General features: G+C 31.9%; 1 protein-coding gene across 10 annotated transcripts in view; it reads left to right on the forward strand.

Annotated features, from left to right (window-relative positions):
- LOC109045910 (semaphorin-4D-like) overlaps positions 1-19,661 on the forward strand; it is a 58,003-nt gene that overhangs the window by 17,841 nt on the left and 20,501 nt on the right. For 7 of the 10 annotated variants that reach the window (XR_006157619.1, XM_042747672.1, XM_042747673.1 and 4 more), the window contains exon 3: positions 18,944-19,077. Coding sequence is in view for 9 of the 10 variants with exons in the window: in XM_042747672.1 (XP_042603606.1) it covers positions 18,944-19,077 (134 nt within the window). In the remaining variant the exon portion in view is untranslated. Of the gene's footprint in view, positions 1-7,689; positions 7,761-18,943; positions 19,078-19,661 lie in introns of all 10 variants that reach the window. The other 3 variants (XM_042747668.1, XM_042747671.1, XM_042747670.1) reach the window with 1 other exon arrangement.

The raw sequence follows: 19,661 nt of genomic DNA on the forward strand, positions 1-19,661 counted from the left end.
ATTTAGTCATTACAAGCCTTTGTGCTCAAAGGTCATGATACTTCAGTGCTTACTAGGAAGGGAAGAGAAGTAACTGCTGATATTTCTACAGATACTAGTTGTTTACTATACAAAATCATGGTAAAAGGTCAAGGGTTGATGAGTTCAGATGGTCCTCTTCTTTTAGTAAACTGCTGTTTCAACGTGTTGTTTTGTGATGATCATATGGTTTTTCTGTGTGAGGAAGAGGTTTTGTTGTTTCTGTCTGTAAATCCTGATTTGGCTTCTTGTTCGCAGTAAACAGAAATCCCATCACTCTCAGTACAAACCCTTGTAATCCCCTTCACACTGCAGCCCTACATCTGCAAATTAAAAGCTTCATTTTTTTTTCTGGAAATATGGCGGCTGCTTTTTTTTTTTTTTTTTTTTTTTTTTTTTAGGTTTTTTGGGAGCTTCATGTTGAGATCATGTGACCCTGATTTAGCCATAGGTGAAAGGTCAAGCTCCTCTGACCCATCAGCTCCATGCTGTCGTAACATCTCGGATTCAGTGCAAACAAACGGGAAGCAGCTGCCATGTCAGACTGAATCATTTGCAGATATGAATTGTTGCCTGAAGTCTTCAGGAAATCTGGAGTTGCTCAAGAGGAAAATAATAAATGTCATTTGTTGCTTTGTTGAATCACTTCTTCCTCTGTGGAACAACAAAAGGATGCTTTAGACGGATCTTTCATGCTGCTTTCATCCGTGTAATGAAAATAAATGAGGACTTTGGCTGACTTTTAGCTTTAGAAATGACCAAAAAGAGTAGTTGACATGACTTGTCTTCAGTGTCACATGATCACTTTATATGAGAAGCAGAGTGAAATTTAAGTTGCTCACTGAAATCTGTGCCAAAAAAAGTTATAAATTGGTTGTTCTTGTTTGTAGGGCTGCACAATTTAGCCTAAAATGTATATAATAAAATAAAATATGATTAGATGTATGATGATGATGCTTGTGATTAATAATAATAATAATCATCATCATCAATATTATTATTATTATTATTATTATTATTATTATGTTCAAAATAATTGTATTTGTATATTACAATAAAATGTAGCTCAAATTGTTTCACAGGTAGGTGTATGAAAAATATAGAAAAATAGTAATAAAAACGTTGGATAATATTATATATTATATAATATATATATATATATATATATATATATATATCTATATATATATATATATATATATATATATATATATATATATATATATATTAAATAAGAAATTCACATTGTAATAATGCACTGTAAAACATAGAATATTTAATAATAACAATATAATAATTATAAAGTGCATTATAAATAAATAATTATAAAATGCAACTCAAAAGTGTTTCACAGGGTAGCATATTAAAAATATAGAAAAATAGTCTAAAAATATATTTTTTTAATAATAACAAACTACAAGTAATTCATATTGTAATATTTTACTGTAAAATATTGATTAATTAAAAATGAAACAATATAATCATTTTATTTGTAGTACAGCTGTAAAATTACAATACTAATAGTCAGTGTCCTCATTTTTAAATGTTGAACCATCAAGTTTTGATTTTTGGTGGAAAATTTGATTTATGTATTTTTTTTTTTTTTTTTTTTTTTTTGCTGAAAATGTAATAAATGCACCAAACCATTTGGTAATTTGGTTTTATTATGATTAATCATGCAACTCTACCCTCAGCTACTGCCCTCAAATTGTTTGATGTCAATGGACACAAAATGTTTGAAAGTTGTGAATTAAATCAAGTGCAAACATCGAGGTTTATGCTGGAAGGGAAGATTTTCAGCAGAATTATTAACTTAAAATGAAAGGAAGTCTTCAAATGAGGGTGAGTACATGACCAAACTCATCTCAGTTGATTAATAACTCATCTCTGTCTCCTCTGAGAGCTTTGCATGAGATATTGAAATATAACAATATAATTCTCTTCAATCCTCTCATCAATCACACACTTCTGTTCTCCGATCTGCCCGCTAACAATCGAATAGTGGTCTCCGTCTTGAATAATAGCAGTCCTCCATTATGAAGAGGGCGACCCGTGACATCTTCACTTCCTCCGGCTCTGTTTGAGTGTGACTGACGGCTCTATCCCCGGATGTTATGTGTGAGACAGCGTGCGACTGTTTCCTCTCGCTGTAAAGAGAAGTGACCTTTGACTCGTAGCTCATCAATTTTGGCCGCTGTCAGTGATCCGATAGGAGATCCCGACACCTGCCACAGCAGGACGAGAAACACCAGAGGAAAGGCACTCTGAATGTCACTTATAAAAAGCAGGTGAAAAAATCATTTTAAAGTTAGCTTTTAATGGATATTTTTAGTCTTTTGTAGTTTAGAATTGTTACTATTATCTTTCTTGCTTGCTTCCCTTCCCTAAACAAAAGTTAAAATTTTACATTTAAGTTCTAAATTTGACTGGTAACCAGTTTAGTGAAATAAGAATAGGCGAAATGTGATCAAACCTCCATCTGCCTGTCAGCAACCTTGCAGCAGCATTTCTGTAAATGCATTATAGAGGACTGACTTATGCCATAGTATAGTAATCTAAACGAGATGGAACAAACAAGTGAATAATCTGTTCAAACTGTTTTACAGAGAGTAAAGATTTGATTTTCGATAAACGCCGTAAGTGGAAGAAACTTGATTTGACCACTGCATTGATTTGTTTCTCAAAACCCAGGTTGCAATCAAAAAGAACACCAAGATTTTTAGCACAGGGTGTTAAGTAGGAAGAGAGATGACCAAAATGAAGGGCACAGTCTTCATATGACTTTTTAAACCAAACAAAATGATGTCAGTTTTGTTTTCGTTTAACACTAAGGATTCTGCTTTAACCATATTTGTAATTCGTTTAGACAATCCAACAGAGGTCCTAAGAATTCTTCACTTTTATGCCACAAGGGAAAATACAGTATCATCCGCATATAGGTGGAAGGACACTCCAAATTTCTCAAAGATAGCACCCATTGGTAGCATAAATATAGAAAATAAAACTGGGGCAAGAATTGAGCCCTGTGGCACCCCACAAGCAAGTGGGTGTGAGGACGAACTATGTTAACAAATGGAAACACTAAAACTTCTGTTTGTTAAAAAAGATTTAAAACCAAATCCAACACAGCTCTCCAACCTGGAAATCAAGATATTGTGGTCAACCATATCAAATGCAAAGCTTAAGTCTAAAAGCACCAAAGCCACAGCATTCTCTTTATCTGTTTCTAGTTAAATATCATTTACAACTTTTGAAAGTGGAGTTTCCCTGCGGTGTTGAGACTTAAAAATTGGATTGGAATTTTTCAAAAATATTACTTGATATCAAATGGTACTGCAGCTGAGTCAACACAATTTTCTCAAGAAACGGCAAGTTGTTTTTTGAAGTAAAAAAAAAAAAAAAAAAAGTTGTGCAAAAAAGTTTTGTTGACCAGAGAGCGAATGTTAATTAATCCCATTCTGATCGGCGGGGACTCACAAGGCAAAGGATGGCCTCGGTTCAGTAGACAGAGAACGCCGTGGTTAACCCATCCAGGAAGTTTATTATTAATGTTTATTATAATATAATAATTTAGAATGGTTATTATTATTGTTATAATTATTGTCAATTATTTTATTATTATTTATCAGAGTGAATTTCATTTTTAGTTTTTTATTAATTTTATTCCTTTTTTCTTTCCCTTTTTTCTATTTTTTTAATTAAAAAATTATTTTAATATATTTAAAATATATTTTAATTATTTATATAAATACATTTTTGTTTTTATTTATGTATTTATTTATTTTTATTTGTGTTTTATTTATAATGTTTTTTTGTCACCCTGAAGCAGTGCTGTACAATTAAGTGTTATATAATTTTTTCTTTATTAGAAAATTGTTTCTTGTAATTAATATATTTCATATTTATTTTCTAAATTTATTTATCTGGTTTATTACTATTTTCTGCCTACCTGTGAATTATTTACAAAAGGATTGATACTATTTATTTATTTATTTATTTACTTATTTTAATGAATTCTAAATGTATTTATTTGAATATTTTTATATATATATATATTTCACATTTATTTTCTATGAATTATCTTGCTAATTCCTATTTTTCTGTATTTTAAATGCCTTTCTGAGTAGCACTTTGTGCTGCATTCTATGTATGAAATTAATATTAATAATAATAATATTTTGTTGTTGTTGCTGCAGCACATTAATATAACTCAGTTGATATAATGATAAACAGCAGTGTTTAACTGAGGATTCATTTGTTACAAAAAATGTAAAATATCCTTTTGAGAATCATTTCAAGTGAATTGATTATTTTAAACTTTAAAAAAAAACAAAAAATTTTACTAAAAACTAAATTTGTCAGCCCTACATGCCACATACTAGGAGAGTGTTTTTGATGACTTCATTATGACTGTATATAAACTGTAATTTTAGTAGCTTTTAAGTAGCTCTGATGCTCAGCTAATGAGGTCTGAGTTTCATTACACCTAAATATCATCACTCATATCTAAACCGCATTTTCCGAAACAAGTTTTCAGGTTGTTGTGTTCCTCTACTGACCCATTGATCCATCTGACGTTAATGCTGATATATGCGACTCTTCTCAGACCGGACAGACAGACGTTTGTAAGGATGCATCACTCAAATGAAGCATTGAATCAAATTTAGACTGACATCAGGAAGAAATTAGCATTCAGCATAATGGGTAATTGGGAAGGGGGCTGTGTGTTTTGTGCGCTGGCATTACGTCTGCATGACTTGCTGTGATTGTCTCTGGCTGGTTTATTCACCCCTCGACTCAGTCCTGTTAACGATGCTTGAGCTATTTCTCTCAGACCTACATTAAAGTGTATTGCTGATTGTTTCTTCTGTAAAGGTTAATGCTCTTGGTGATATTAACCAGTTTGATTTTGAAGCATGTAGAAGTTTGTTAAAGGCTAGTCTGTGTCTGAGGTGGTTTATCTGGTGACTAAAAGCACATGAAGGGGGAAACTGACCACACATCCGAAATCAATATGGACAATTAAATTTATTCCCAATAAAGATTGACCGATAATCGGTTTTAACGATAATTACTTTTGTTTGTAGGGCAGCAAAATGTGGTGAAAAAGTATTTTAATACACACACACACACACACACACACACTCATTATGATGTAGATAATAATAATAATAGCAGTAATAAATGTGTTATTAATAGTAGTAGTAATTAATAACAATGATCATAATTTATACTTACATTGACAACAATAATGATGATAATAATAATAATAATAATATTTTTTATAATAACAATTTTATTTGTATAGCACCTTTTATACACAAAATGCAACTCAAAGTGCTTCACAGGGTGCCATGAAATATAGAAAAATAGTAATATGATCATTTAAATGACTGAAGTAAAAAATATAAAAATATTTAAATATTAATAAAGTGAAAATAAAAAATGTAATTGTTATTATCATTATTATTGTTAATTGTTAATAGTTATAGTATTTTATAGTATAATAATAATAATAATAATAATACTAAATTGCTTAGAGTAAATATCAGTAAAACCGATTATCGATCAGTCTCTATTGGGAATAAATTGAATTGTCCGTTTATTACTGATTATTATTATTATTATTATATTTTATTTTATGGTATAAGAAGAAGAAGCGGAACTAAATCTCTTACCGTACATTATCGGTCAAAACCGATTATTGGTTTCCCCCTCCATGTGCTTTTAGCAACCAGATAAACCACCTCAGTCCTTAAACCACAGATATTGAAGCAGTTTTCTTAATCAGATATCGGTTTTGTAATATCAAACCAATAAACACCATATCTAGAGTGACCAACTAAAATGTATTCTTGGTTTGCCTCCAGTACTTTAAACTGTAGTTTAAAATGAATTATTACATCTATGCAAAGTTTATAAACTCCCTTTTCATTTATTTATGTATTTGATTTGAAAACATTTGACTTTTTTTTTTTTTTTTTTTTTTTTTTTTTTTTTTTTTTTTTTGCCTGATGTTAATATTATAGTTGCTGTTGCTTGCTATTGTAAAAGACATGCTATGTTTTAGTCAACATCAAATTCTACAAAACTGTTCACTAGGCTTGCGTTAAAATTCATATTTGAAATCACCAAAGAAATCTGATAACAACTGTGTCATAAATGTTGTTTATTTTGCTCAAATAGCATTATAAAAAGCTTATTATTCAGGCTATGCATGCGCAGTCCTGAGCGCACGTCTCAGAACGCTGACTGTTTCTGTAGCAATTGGGACCCTTCTAACGGCAGCTGCAGTGACGCGCTGACTTTACCGATTAGCGATTGGCTCCTTCATTTGGCTTCCTGTGATTGAGAGGCCATATTGAGCGTTGCATTTTTCCCCATTCAAAACTATCCCAGTGACATGTCTTGGGTATTCTATAGTCTTTGGTTTTAGTGTTGTGATATGAAAATGAAGTTAAATGAACACAGAGGTAAAACATTAAATAAATATTGGTTCTCAGACACATATAATAATAATCTGCATTATAAACAACATCGGTCGATCTCTAATTCCCTACCACTTATGCTTAAATGGCTCTTTTATATTGTAAGTGTTTTACAGTCAGAAACATCATCCAGTCAATGAAGCATGACATTTCTGGACTAAGTATTTGCATGCTTACATGAATGATGCTTTTGTGTTTGAGAGGTTCTGTTCATGAGCAGCAGGTTGTGTGCTGAAGGAAATTGCTGCAGGTTATCAGATCTAAATGTAAATGAATGTGTGAAGCTGCTGAGCTAAACTTCCTGTGCCTTTAAGTGAATGGAAGTGAATCATGACCTGTATCTGAGGACTGTATCGCGACATTTGCATTCAGACCCATGCTGTTTCACCAAACATGCTACAGTACTATGGTACTGTTTTTTTTTAAACTGTAATTTTGTAATGTGCTTGTTTTACGGCTATAAACATGTCAAGCTTTTGTAAAGCATTTAGCATCTTATATCTGATCTTGCATCTATCCACATATCTATTCTCATATCTCTGTCTCTGTGATTGCTTTGCTTCAAATTTGACACATTAATTCCCCTGTTGATTGTGTGAACAGAGGCAGATTCACTGCAGTTCAGTCCAAAACAAGACATGCTTTAATGTCCACTTGAGTGTTTTATGACTGTTATTAAATCCCTAAAACAGACAATTTGAACCATTGATATAAACCCTCACCAGTCTGCCCTCAGTGCCACATCCAGATCTTTCTGTACAGCTGCATTTATTTTCACTATAAAGGTTTAATTATTAACTCCAAGTCAAAACACACACACACACACACATATATATTATAGAGATGTGTGACATTTTGCTGCATTTTTTATTTTTTAGTTAATGTATTCATTTATTTTTGTGCTTTTTTGTTTCGTTTCGTTTGACAAACCGGATAAATAAATAGTTTAGAATTGATATGATTTAATATCTGACCAATGCCAATGATATTTAGCATCATATGGGTTTAAAATAAGTGCTAGTATTTTATAGATTGTGCATCCTGAGAAATAAGCATCTGTGTTCATATGCTGTCATGTGTGCTGTCTCTGTGTATTTCCAGTACTTCTGTGTGATTTCACTCTTTAACACGTCAGTGTGTGACTCCATGATAACCCTCTCCTCATCTCTGTCTCTCTCTTCAGCCGGCGGCTTTTGTAATTCTCTCTGAAGGACGGATCTTCAGGTGTAGTCGAGCGTCGTGGGATAGTTACAGGTCAGAAATCCCTCCTCTGTCCCGTGTGCTTTGGGGCTTTCGCTCATTGGCTGAGCTGTATGCGATGACATCACTGCATGAACCTGACGGACGGACCCTCCTGTTGCTTTAAACCTGCTGCATGTTTATTTTTCCTCAGTTTGATCTACTGCTTGAGTTGGAAATCCTGCTTGTCTTTCCCAAGTGATTTTTTCCCTCCTTGGTTGTGTTGAGATATCTTTCCCCTAACTTTCCCAGCAGTTTACCTTCTTTTCTTCATTTGCAAAAGTCCACAGAGTGCGTTTGTTTAATCTTTTCTTTCTGGCTTCATGGTTCTTTGCCTTTTATTCTGTGATGTGTGTTTGAGTTTATTTTTGCGAGGCCTCAGTTTCCTCTTTCTCTTTCTCCTCTCATATATTGATTGATTGATTGATATATCCTGCTTGTGCTTGATCGCTGTAATAAAGTGACGTTATTATGTTATTGATGAGTTAACCAATACTATGCTAACAGCAATGTTATTTAAGTATCAGTAATTTCCTTATAATTTCCTGATTTTTCTTTCATTTTAATTTTGGTTTAAGTTTTACCAATAGTTTTTTCTCAAATGTCTATAATTTTTATTTATTTCAGTTTTAGTTTTTTAGTACATTAAGTTAAACTAAATGAAAAAAAAAGTTGCTTTGACAAACAGTGGACAAAAAGGTTTTTTTTTTGATAATTTATTTTAGTAATTTTTTTTCCTTCATGTAATTTTTTTTTTACTATAATAGCTATTTATTTATTTATTTTTTATTTAATTATGGTTTATTTTAATTAACTTTTATTTATTGTTTTATTTATTTATTCATTTATATTTAATGCCGTACATTGAGAATTTATATTTGTTTTAATTAAATATTAATGCATTTCATATTTATATATTTTTTTATTTTTATATTAATCAAATTAATTTTACTTTATTATTTATTTTAATAATTTTACTTCATTTTGGTTGTTTGCTTATTTATTTATATGCAATTATTTATCTTTTATTTACATCTTTTAAAGAACATATGAGTTGTATTACCCATGCAAAACTCATCGCCACAATGATAGGGTGTTCTGAATGGTTGCTAGGGTGTTGCTAGGTGATTGCAATTTTTTTTTTTCCTGTCTAGCATGAAAAGAGTCCTTCACCCTCAAGATCTTCTGGTCTCTAGATATGGCTTAAGTCCTTCAATGTACTTCTGTGAGATTTTTTATTATTTTTTTTTATCTGTTTTTTTGGTCCAAAAGCTGAAAACAGTGCATCTGATCACTTAAAGTAAAGCACCAGCTCATCTCAGCCCAACATAATCAGCAGGTTTGGATTGTAGTCTCTCGCCCAGTTCATGTTCTGGATCTGAGTTGAGAGAGATTTGCAGCACATTCTTCAGTGGAACTCGATCCAGAGTTCAGAGATGTGATGAGAGCTGTTGTGTTCATCAGAGCGAGCTGTAATCCTCATGCGATAGTTTATTGTTAGTGGGACGTATTTAAACTGAAGGGCTGTTCTTGGCCAGAATTCATTGCATTGTGGGTTGTCAGAAGTCTGGAATGAAACGTATCAGTGTCTGGCTGTCAAAATGAGCATTTACTCTCATGTTTGCCAAGTCCCAGGCGAACACTGCGGAGGTGCTGGAAGAGCCGGAGGATGCTGGGAGTTTTCACAAAAGAGCCCAGAAGGGCTTTTTGTCCACCCTGAACCTTAAATCCGAGCGTGAAATCACTGCCATGCTAAAGATGGTGCCGTGTTACAATACTGAGCATGGAGTGTGAATGGGGTTTTACTCTTGTTTTAAAGACTCATCAGGGCAGAAAAAGGCACCTTAATTAACAGGAAACAGACTGATCATACAATAAAACCGCTGTGTTTGTGGAGCTGCTTCAGCGCGGCCCGCCGTGAGCAGATTTACTTTTGTTGTAAGATATATGTGATGTGTTTGTTTTTGTTTTATTGAGACCTTTTTTCTTTAATTATCTGCAATGGTGTTTGAATTCATTTTAAGTCTTCGTAATTTAAAAACGGTCATTCTAAACATTTGTGACATTTATGTTTTTCCATATATTATGTTGTTAGGGTTTTGTGCATAAATAACAACATAAATAACAGTCAATTTAAATAGCAATTAATTTAGTTTTTTTGACCATTTTTTATCCTCATTGACACTTTGAATATACTATATATAAATATGCATGTATTATTATTATATCCTTATTTAAATGCATATAAAAATTATAATTATATATATATATAATATATATATATATATATATTATAGATATATATATATAATATAATATATATATATATATATATATATATATATATAACAATTTAAATTAATTTAATTTAAATTATAGATAGATAGATTAGACGATGATCTTGTATTAACGATAGCCAGAGATATTGTCAAAAACATCATTTGTTGGCAATATTAAGATATTTGGCATTTATATTTGATGTAGTTTTGTTTTAATGTTGGTTTTTTTTATTCTTATTTTTATTATTGTTATTATTATTTTTATTTTTTTGTTGTTTTTTTTTTTATTTTATTTTGATTTGATATACTTACCAAATAACTAACGTGCTGCAAGGATAACAAAAGATGAGGCTATATATTTACTCCTCAATTGAAATATTTTAAAAAAGGTATTTCAAAACAGGTCTATACAATGAATTTTAGGCCTACGATTAAAATATTAGCACTTCAGTCAAAAAAATTAAATGAAATAAAAAGTATTTATTTTAAGTACCGACTTTCAAAAACAACCTGTTTAACACTAAATGTTTTTTTTTCTAATGTTTTTCACTATGTAGTATTAGAAATATTAAGGAAATAAACAAAAACAGCTATATCCTGTTAATTTTAATATGTTAATGTTTTTAAATAATGTATAAATATATTTTAAATGTAACATACCGCATTGAAATCTACTGCATTGTGATCGTTTAGTTTTTTACAAGCAGTAATTACTGTCGTTAATTTTCAGTAAATAGTCTGTGTGGATTGGATAGAGAGTTGTGAATGTGAGATAGTCACAGTAAATGAGGCTCTTTTGTTATAAAATGGGAACAAAAACCCTCTTGTGTACGACAGATAGATACTGAATCCAGAAATGTTGACCGAAACCGAATCTTTATGCTGGTTTCAGTTTTTGTCAGTCAGTTTTATTGCTGTTCATCTGAAACTCTGCTCGTGTCGTGTGGAAGGACGGGCCGTAATATAAGCCACCCCTAAACCTGATCGCCCACTGTGTGTGAGATGTATTTATATTCAGAGAGAAACTGAAGATTCCTGCTTGTGTGCGCACACACACACAGTGTTAATGATCCCCACGATGGCACACACTCGACCACACACGTGCATGATGACCACCACTCACTGAAAACAATCCAGGCTTGTCAAGGTTAAAGGCTTTCTCACAGCACCTGCGCTTGGACATCACAGTCCAGACTCCTGCCTCTGATCTCTGCCGCCGGGGAATATTTATAGCCTGTGAATATCTAAGATCAGTTCCCCCCTTATTCTCACTGTGTTCTGTTTTACAGATAGTGTTCCTCTTCTGAAGACCGTTCATGCTGTATTTCAGTCATTGGTAGCTCCTGAACAGACAAGTCATGTAGATTAGTGTCCAGTCAGCTGATCAACACACAAAAACCTTCATTTCCAGACTTAGTCACAATTCATAACTGAATTTCATTGCATTAGAAGTCAAAATGACTGCATATCTCTCATGGCATTATAACAACTTAAAGTTGTTTAAATGAACTTAAAAGTTCTGCTGAATAAAATGTTTTATAATGTTTTATAACATCATCAGAACTGAAAGATTAATTTATTGCATATGAACTTTAAGAATCTTTTGCAGAATCATAAGAAGTTTAAGATTTTTTTATAGCATCATGGGAACTTTCTGAAATTTCATTATGACATCAGAGGAGCTTAATAGTTCTCTTGTAGTATCATAGGAATTTATTTATGATATCATAGGATCTTATAGATTCTTTTGTGGAAATAGAGGGATTTAAAGGTTCTTGTATGGAATTTTAGCAACTTAAAGGTTTGTTTATGACATCTTAGGAACTCAGAGGTTCTTTTATGGAATTTTAAGAATTTAAAGGTTCTTTTATAACATCTTAGGAACTTAAAGATTCTATTATGGAATTAAAAGAACGTAAAAGTAATCTTATGGAATTTTAAGAATTTAAAGGTTCTCTTATGGAATTTTAGGAACTTAAAGATTCTATTAAGGAATTAAAGAAACTTAAGTGTTCTTTCATGGCATTAAAGATTATTTTACGGCAGTAAAGCTTCATTTATGACATTGTAGGGACTTAAAGTTTCTTTATCATTGTAGGAACTTAAGTTTTCTTAAAGCATTAAAATGTTCTTTTAGAAAGCTTCTCTTATGTCATCAGTCTGTAAAACCCTTTTTGGAAGCTTTATTTTTAAGAGTTTTGACACGCAGATGTTGAAAATGAAGTTTTTCATTTGACTCTTTTGATGGAGCAGCAGAGGTAGTCATTATATTTTACAGCGCAGTGACACGAGTGTGTGTGTTTGTGTGTGTTTATCCTCTTAAATGCACCTCACTTTCCTCACATGTCATTTGTGCTCAGTCCTGCAGCTCATGAAGAGCGTTTGTATTATAAAGGTCCCCGTAGCTTTGCCTAAATATAAGTTTTTACAGGGACTGACCCTTCATCGGGCTTTGGTGTGGTCGCGTCAGCGCTGCACAGATGGACGGCTGTAATTACATGTGAAGCTGCTATTTTCTGTCCTTTGCATTGGGCTTCCATTACCTACAGTTTCTGTCCTGAAGTTATTTGAGGCATGACTGTAGCTGTGCTGCAGCTAGTTTTATTTAGAAGGATATTCGAAAGCATTTTGCAGCTTCATATACAATACATACAGTGGCCCCAAAAAGTATTTAGATGCTTGAAATGTCTTAAAATGTTAATGCATTTATTGTTGTTTCTTCCTGCTGTTTATGTGAACTTTTAGATAGTTTAACAAGTGTTTTTTGTAGTTTGGTTGTATGTGGGCATTAATTGCACGCTGCCACTCTGCAGGGCCGTGATGTCATGAAAGATTCATCACATCTGATGCCAAACCACCACAGTATTTCTGGGTAATTCTGTCAGTAACCGTATGCTGCTGTTACAGGACTGTTCATGTGCAGATTGGTTGCAGACATGTTTCTCTGTGGTTTAAAGTCAACATGCAATTGCATGCAAAAATGCAAGTGCATTTGCAACCCATTTTTCTTCAGTAACATGAATGCATTTTTGATCCAATCAAATCCTGATACAGCATAAAACTAGTCCCTGTCCTACTTTTTTCCTTGCATATTTTTCCATTTTGCTCAGAAATGCATCACCTTACTGGAGACAAATGCATTATACAGTACACATCACATTATTTCATCTGAATGCCAAAATAATTTTTTTGTACCAAAAATATGAAAAAAAAAATTACAATAACAATTACAATTATATATACGTTTTTATTTTTATATGTATTAATTTATTAATGTGTGTGTGTGTGTATATATATAATGCAATTATTTGTATTATTTATAATAAATAAATTATTTTTTAATTATTAAGTACATTTAATGATAAATATACAAATGTGATAATATAATTATATATTATGTATAATTGTTATATATGTAATTTGATCTAAATTATGTATTTGTAATTCATATGTATGCACTTTCATTATTTCTGCAAAGTTGGACATTACTGTAAATGCACAAAGTAGTAGTATTTTTCTTTCCTTTTTTAATACTTTTATTTATTTTGGGTTTTTGAGAGAAGAGTGGACGTGTTGAGGGTGAAAGACAAACTCAGATTTTTGGAAAGGAGCAACAGGGGCCTAAAGAGCAAACCGTAGTCTCACACACACACACACACAGACACAGGCTCTTGAAGCATGAGAGGCTGCAGAGAAAGAGAGGGATTGTGGGAGCTGTCAGCGGGCGTAGTGGGAAAGCTGATTCTGGCAGAAAAGCGTTGTGGGTCGGCAGAGAGTGGCATCGATGGCTGTGCCAGAGCGAGAGGAGGGACACAGTTGGCAGGCACTGAATGTTTGAGAGTGGACCCATGCTCGCCTAGTTGGCAGGACGCCACCCTTTAAACCCAGCCTGCGTTTCTGAGGCTGTGCGTGCGGCAGACGCCAAAGGCAAAAAAAAGAGCATTAATACAGGGAAAGAGGACTGTGTTTGAAATAGCATGCTGCTGCACTGCTCATCAAAGACTGTGTCCCTGTATTTAATGAACTCGAGGTGATGTCAAACACAGGTTTAACCTCCAATTTGACTCATTATTTGACCAGACTTCCAGAATTTGAGATTTATACATAAAACTGTGCTATATTATAAATAAATTACATGAATTCTTAATATATGCATATATCCTAATGCATATATCATTATTTATTATATATTTTTATTTTATAAAAATATAGTTTATAGCATATCTATTTATAAAATAAATTTAAGTACATTATTATACAATTTTAACAGTACATTTGTATTTTATTATCTAATATTTATAATGTATTATAAATTAAAATATTATATATAAAGATAATTGCTTGATAATGGTTGTATAGATTTAAAATATAACATCTATACACATACAAATATATGTATACAAAAAACAACACACAAAAAAAGATTGTGTATATTTACACAGTATATTTAAAATATATAATTCTTTACATATTTTATATAAAGATATGTTTGTGTATTTATTTATATAATTTTCTATTTTTTTATTTAGTATGTTTTGTCATCATTTTATATTCACATCCTCATTCATTTTCCTCATTTTAGAAAATGTCATGCATATAAATCTGCATGCTGTTATAGAATACATAGATAGTGCAGATGTATTAGTTCTATGTTTTTCCATACACACCACTCATTTTGATGGATTGGGATCAGGGTAGAACCGACTCGGTGTTCAACTACTCAGATCTGACGTGAAAGAAGCTTTCTGGGAAAGTGCAGTGTGTGAGAGGCCACGTCATGCACACACACTCACACACACACACACACACTCAGGCCCAGTCTTTGTTGATTGTTTACTGTGTGTGTAATTCTCTCCTCACACACACAACAAGCTCTTTGTGTTTGCGTGAGCTCCTTCAGCAGACCCTGGTGTTGGTGACTTTGGCTTCAACACCACATTTCTGTACATTGAGGTTCATTGGTAGCTTGTGTGTGTGTGTGCTGTAAAAACTCATCTGGCTGTGGATCAGTGATTGTTATTTTACAGTGCATCATTCACTGGTGTTGATCTCCTGGAGGGTCAGTCATGCCGGTTTGATTTCATTTAGGTTTCTGTCCAAACTTTTTTTTTTTTCTTCTTTTCTGTAGATATCTGATGGTTTCTGGCACAAAAAACAGTCAGGATTTAATTTGTCATGATCAGTTTCCACCCTATATCTGACCCTTCCATCCTCTCAACCAGTGTTATGTTGTCGATGCTCATTCACTACAACAGTAAAATTAAGATAAAATCAGTTGAATTCTGCAAAAATTCATTGATATTTGGAATTGGAAATGTATTATTTTTTTTTTTATAATTATTTAAGTAATGTAAAATAATAATAATAATAATAATAATAATAATAATAATAATAATATTGCACAGTCAGTACTACTACAACTGCATATAATATGGTTAGAAATACACAATGAAGGCCAGAACCTAACACTGAGTTGGATTTGATGTTACAGTCATTTCTAAATATAAAAGTTATTTAAATATAGAATGAATGCAATGCAAAGCAAAATTTTATTATTTTATTTTATTTATTTTGTTTTATTTTATTATTAAACAGTTATCATCATAAGTTATCTAAGTTATTGATCTTGAACAGTGATTTTATTTTATTTTATCAGTCAGAAGATGATGTTCCACTTTTAAAAGCACTGTGTATTTTTTTTTTTTTTTTTTTTGGTTTCTTGTTAAATCTATGTTCTAAGGATACAGTAAGTTTCCTCTCTCATGTTATAAGTTTTTCTCTCTCCGATCATAACGAATGAAATGAAATGAAACAGATGTGTCTGAAGAGTTTGCAGTCTGTCTTTGCTTGGGGCCGTTTAGTGTTCCTGTGATCTTCACATGTTGAAATGACGTTCTGTTAAGTTTCCTGTGTCTTATTATTACATTCCGCTCTCTTCACTCCATGTGTTTTCTTTCTGTCTTTGAATCTCTCTGCACTTTTACTCCACAGAACAATAAAGTGCAGCACGTATGGAAATCATTTGTAGGAATCTGAAAAAGCTTTTTTTGCTGAGCATATGAACATATCAGCTACCAATACTAATGCATTTCATTTTAACAGATTTAAGATCAGAGAGAAGTGTTATCATGCTTTTTATGGTTTTCATTTTTATATATATGTTTGTGTAAAAATATTTTTACACTTACACAAATATTATTTTTAAATATACATGCATACACACACACACATATTTATAAGAATCATGTTCAAAATTAACGATATATTTTAAAAATGTTAAAAAATTAATTCAAAATATATAAAATAAATATATTTAAATGTTTAAAGTTCAAGATTCAGAAGGTCAAGTGAAATGTTTAAAATTAGATGTCTTAAAAAAATATTTAAAATGAAAATAAAACAGTAAAAAATAAATACAAAATATATCAAATAAATTAAAAATAAATACAAACATATATTTTAAAATGTGTAAAGTTCAGTCAAGTAAAATGTTTAAAAACAAATATGGTAAATAAAAAATAATAAAATGTAAAAAAAAAAGTATGTACAAATATTGTATATATTTATTTATTTTTGTGTTTTATTTTACACCATTAAAAATATATATATTTTTAAATGTGTAAAGTTCAGTCAAGTAAAATGTTTTTGAAATCAACAAATATATTTAAAAATAATAAAATAAAATAAAATGCATATCAATAAAATTAAAATAAATAGAAAATAAAATATATATTTTTAATAAATAAGGTTCAATATTCACAAAGTCAAGCAAAATGAGTTTAAAATATGTATTGAATAAAAAAATGAAATGAATTTAAAACAAATTAAAAAAAATTCAAGATACACAATCCATCTTAATTGTTTCAGAGCTGCTTTTGTCAACCAGTGATTACTTATTGACTGATTTTGACTTGAAATGACATGATTAGTCAACCATGACTGTTACTATTGCTCACACTCAGTTGCTGATTTCAGCAGTCTAATAATAAAGTATTGAACTGTAGTCTGTGACTTTAGTCCATAACCCTTCAGCAACCTCCTATAAACAAGCACCCTAGCAGCTGCATAGCAACACCCGAGCATAATGGCGGGAAGATTTGCAAAGGCAAAAGTCGCTCACGTGTTGTTTAAAAAATGCAAAAATCCAGTTTTCCGTGTCTCTGTAAGCAGATACAGACCATGCATCTGAAGTGACAGATCGGTGTGGAAAATCTAGACCCTCTAAATCTGGGTTGTCATGGAAACCATTGTCAGGTGTGATTTTTCTGTCCCGAGGGTTCGCTGTGGTTCGTTGAGCTCATGATGCCTCTATATTACCCGTCCTGGTTTCACTATCACAGATATCAGATCTGGGGAATTCCTGCAAAACCAGCAGGTCCCAGAGCAGTTTCCAGTCATCGTCAGGCACTGATGTCATTCATTACTGCAGGTTTCTGTGTTTCTCGAGCTCCTGAATCTCATGCTCTGCTAACAGGCCGCCGCTGTCGCTGATAAAGGATGTTTGGGCTCTCTCTCGCTCACCGATGCTAATTTTGGTCGCTTGTCATCACGTTTCTCTTCTCTCCTTCCAAGAGAGGCTGTTTGGCCTGAAGCTGCGGTCATTCGATATGAGCGTTACGTAAACACTGCTTAACTGCTCTTTACTCACAGCAAAGTAGTACTATGAATGAATACAAATACTACAGGTTACTCAGAAAGACACGATACTGGAAGAAATTCTGCAATATATATTTTAAGAAAAAAACACCGAAATCTTCACCAGATGACCTAAATGTAAATAGAAAATAATTTTTAAAAAGCTAAAATATAAACTTATACTCTAAAGAATTTCAGTGCAATCCGTTATTTTAGGCCTGAACAATTGAAATTAACATGTAGTTAGTAAATTTATAAGTAATTTTTTTTTATAAAAACAAATTAAATCTATTTCAGTAACTACAAAGTGAACAAAGTTTTAAAAAATTGTCAGAATTCACATTCTCACAGTTTTTGACACATTGAATATGATTAAAATAATGATGATTATGATGTGTACTGCGATTATTATTAAATAAAATATTCAACAAAATAAGAAATGTAATGTAATAAATTTAAATGTTTTATTTTATTATTAAAAAACATTAAACAAAATAATATGATTTAATAAATATTTTTATTTATTTTTTTAAATTGTAAATCAGTGTCTGTCAGTGATGCTATCTGATTATCTGATCCTTATTATAATTGTTTCAATTTTAAATATTAATTTAGGTTCTTTTTGTACCTTCCATATTTTTAAAGATGGCAGATTGAGGATTCATTTCTGATGTATGTAATATTAATACATATTGTTTATCAATTGTTTTCTGTTGTGAAAAGCAAAGTAAGGATATATATATATATATATATATATATATCTATATTATATATATATATATATATATATAATATATATATATATATATAGAGCAAAGCAAAAAAATATAAGCAAAGGCACTTTTATTTTGGCAGTTTTCCATTGATCAAATAAATGAACACAGTGACAGGCTTCGCTCTGAAACATGCAGTGCTTTTATTTATTAAATTAAATCACAGCCTTAGCTGCCCAAATTCTGTCATCTTTGGATCAATAATGATTTAAGATTTTTAATGCAATTTTCTAATTCTCTGAAGTACCATATTAATACCATAGTGCATGAATATGGTAATTATAAAGCACCAATGTATCGTCATTCACGTTCATTGTGTGGAAATGAGCAGTATGAATATGATATGTATATTCCATCTTTTGTTGTGTAAAAAGTGAACCTATTGGATGACTAAACGACACGTGTCAGATTGATCATGCATGACTCCTTCATGTTCAGTCGTGGTTTGTTGTATCAGATTGTGTCAGCGGAGCTCGTAGATCGACTGACAGCCGTCTTCTCTTTCTTTCAGAGGAAACATCACGCTGCCGAGGATCCCGGAGTCTAACATGGCTCTGAGCGTGTTAGGTATGTTTCTGGGATTGCTTCTGGAAGTTTCCACACACGGACCCTCCAGCGTTCCCAGAAGCTCATGGAGGCATGACGGTGAGTGAAGGGTTAAAGTTTCTCTTGTCAGAAATGAAACCTCTGCAGGTGCCACACATCTGACTTCCTGTGCTTATAAAACATGCTTCTGAATTGTGTGTATAAATATATAATTTTTTTTAACATTGTATATTAGAATGATTTCTGAAGGATCATGTGACACTGAAGACTGGAGTAATGATGCTTTGATCACAGGAATAAATTTCATTTCAACAGATATTCACATAGAAAACATTTATTTTAAATTGTAATAATATATCACAATGTTACTGTTTTTACAGTTTTTGCCTTGATGAGCGTAAAAGTCAAAAACATTTATAAAACTGACAACCCTATATTTTTGTACAGTATATAGTACAGTTCAGAAGCATGTTTCAGCAGCACAGGAAGTCATGTGTGGTGTTTCTGATACACATTTGGGGCTTGCAGGCGCCCCGTAAGGGCTTTGATTTGCAGCATCTGTTGGGTCTCTGACAAAAACACTGGCAACCTGAGAGCTGCAAGTGTGTAGTACACACACACACAAACTGAAGTGTGCCAGTGACACATAAATCATCATCTATGAATGCACATGCTCAAATATC

The sequence above is a fragment of the Cyprinus carpio genome, chromosome B21, assembly GCF_018340385.1.
Source record: "Cyprinus carpio isolate SPL01 chromosome B21, ASM1834038v1, whole genome shotgun sequence".
Taxonomy (NCBI): domain Eukaryota; kingdom Metazoa; phylum Chordata; class Actinopteri; order Cypriniformes; family Cyprinidae; genus Cyprinus; species Cyprinus carpio.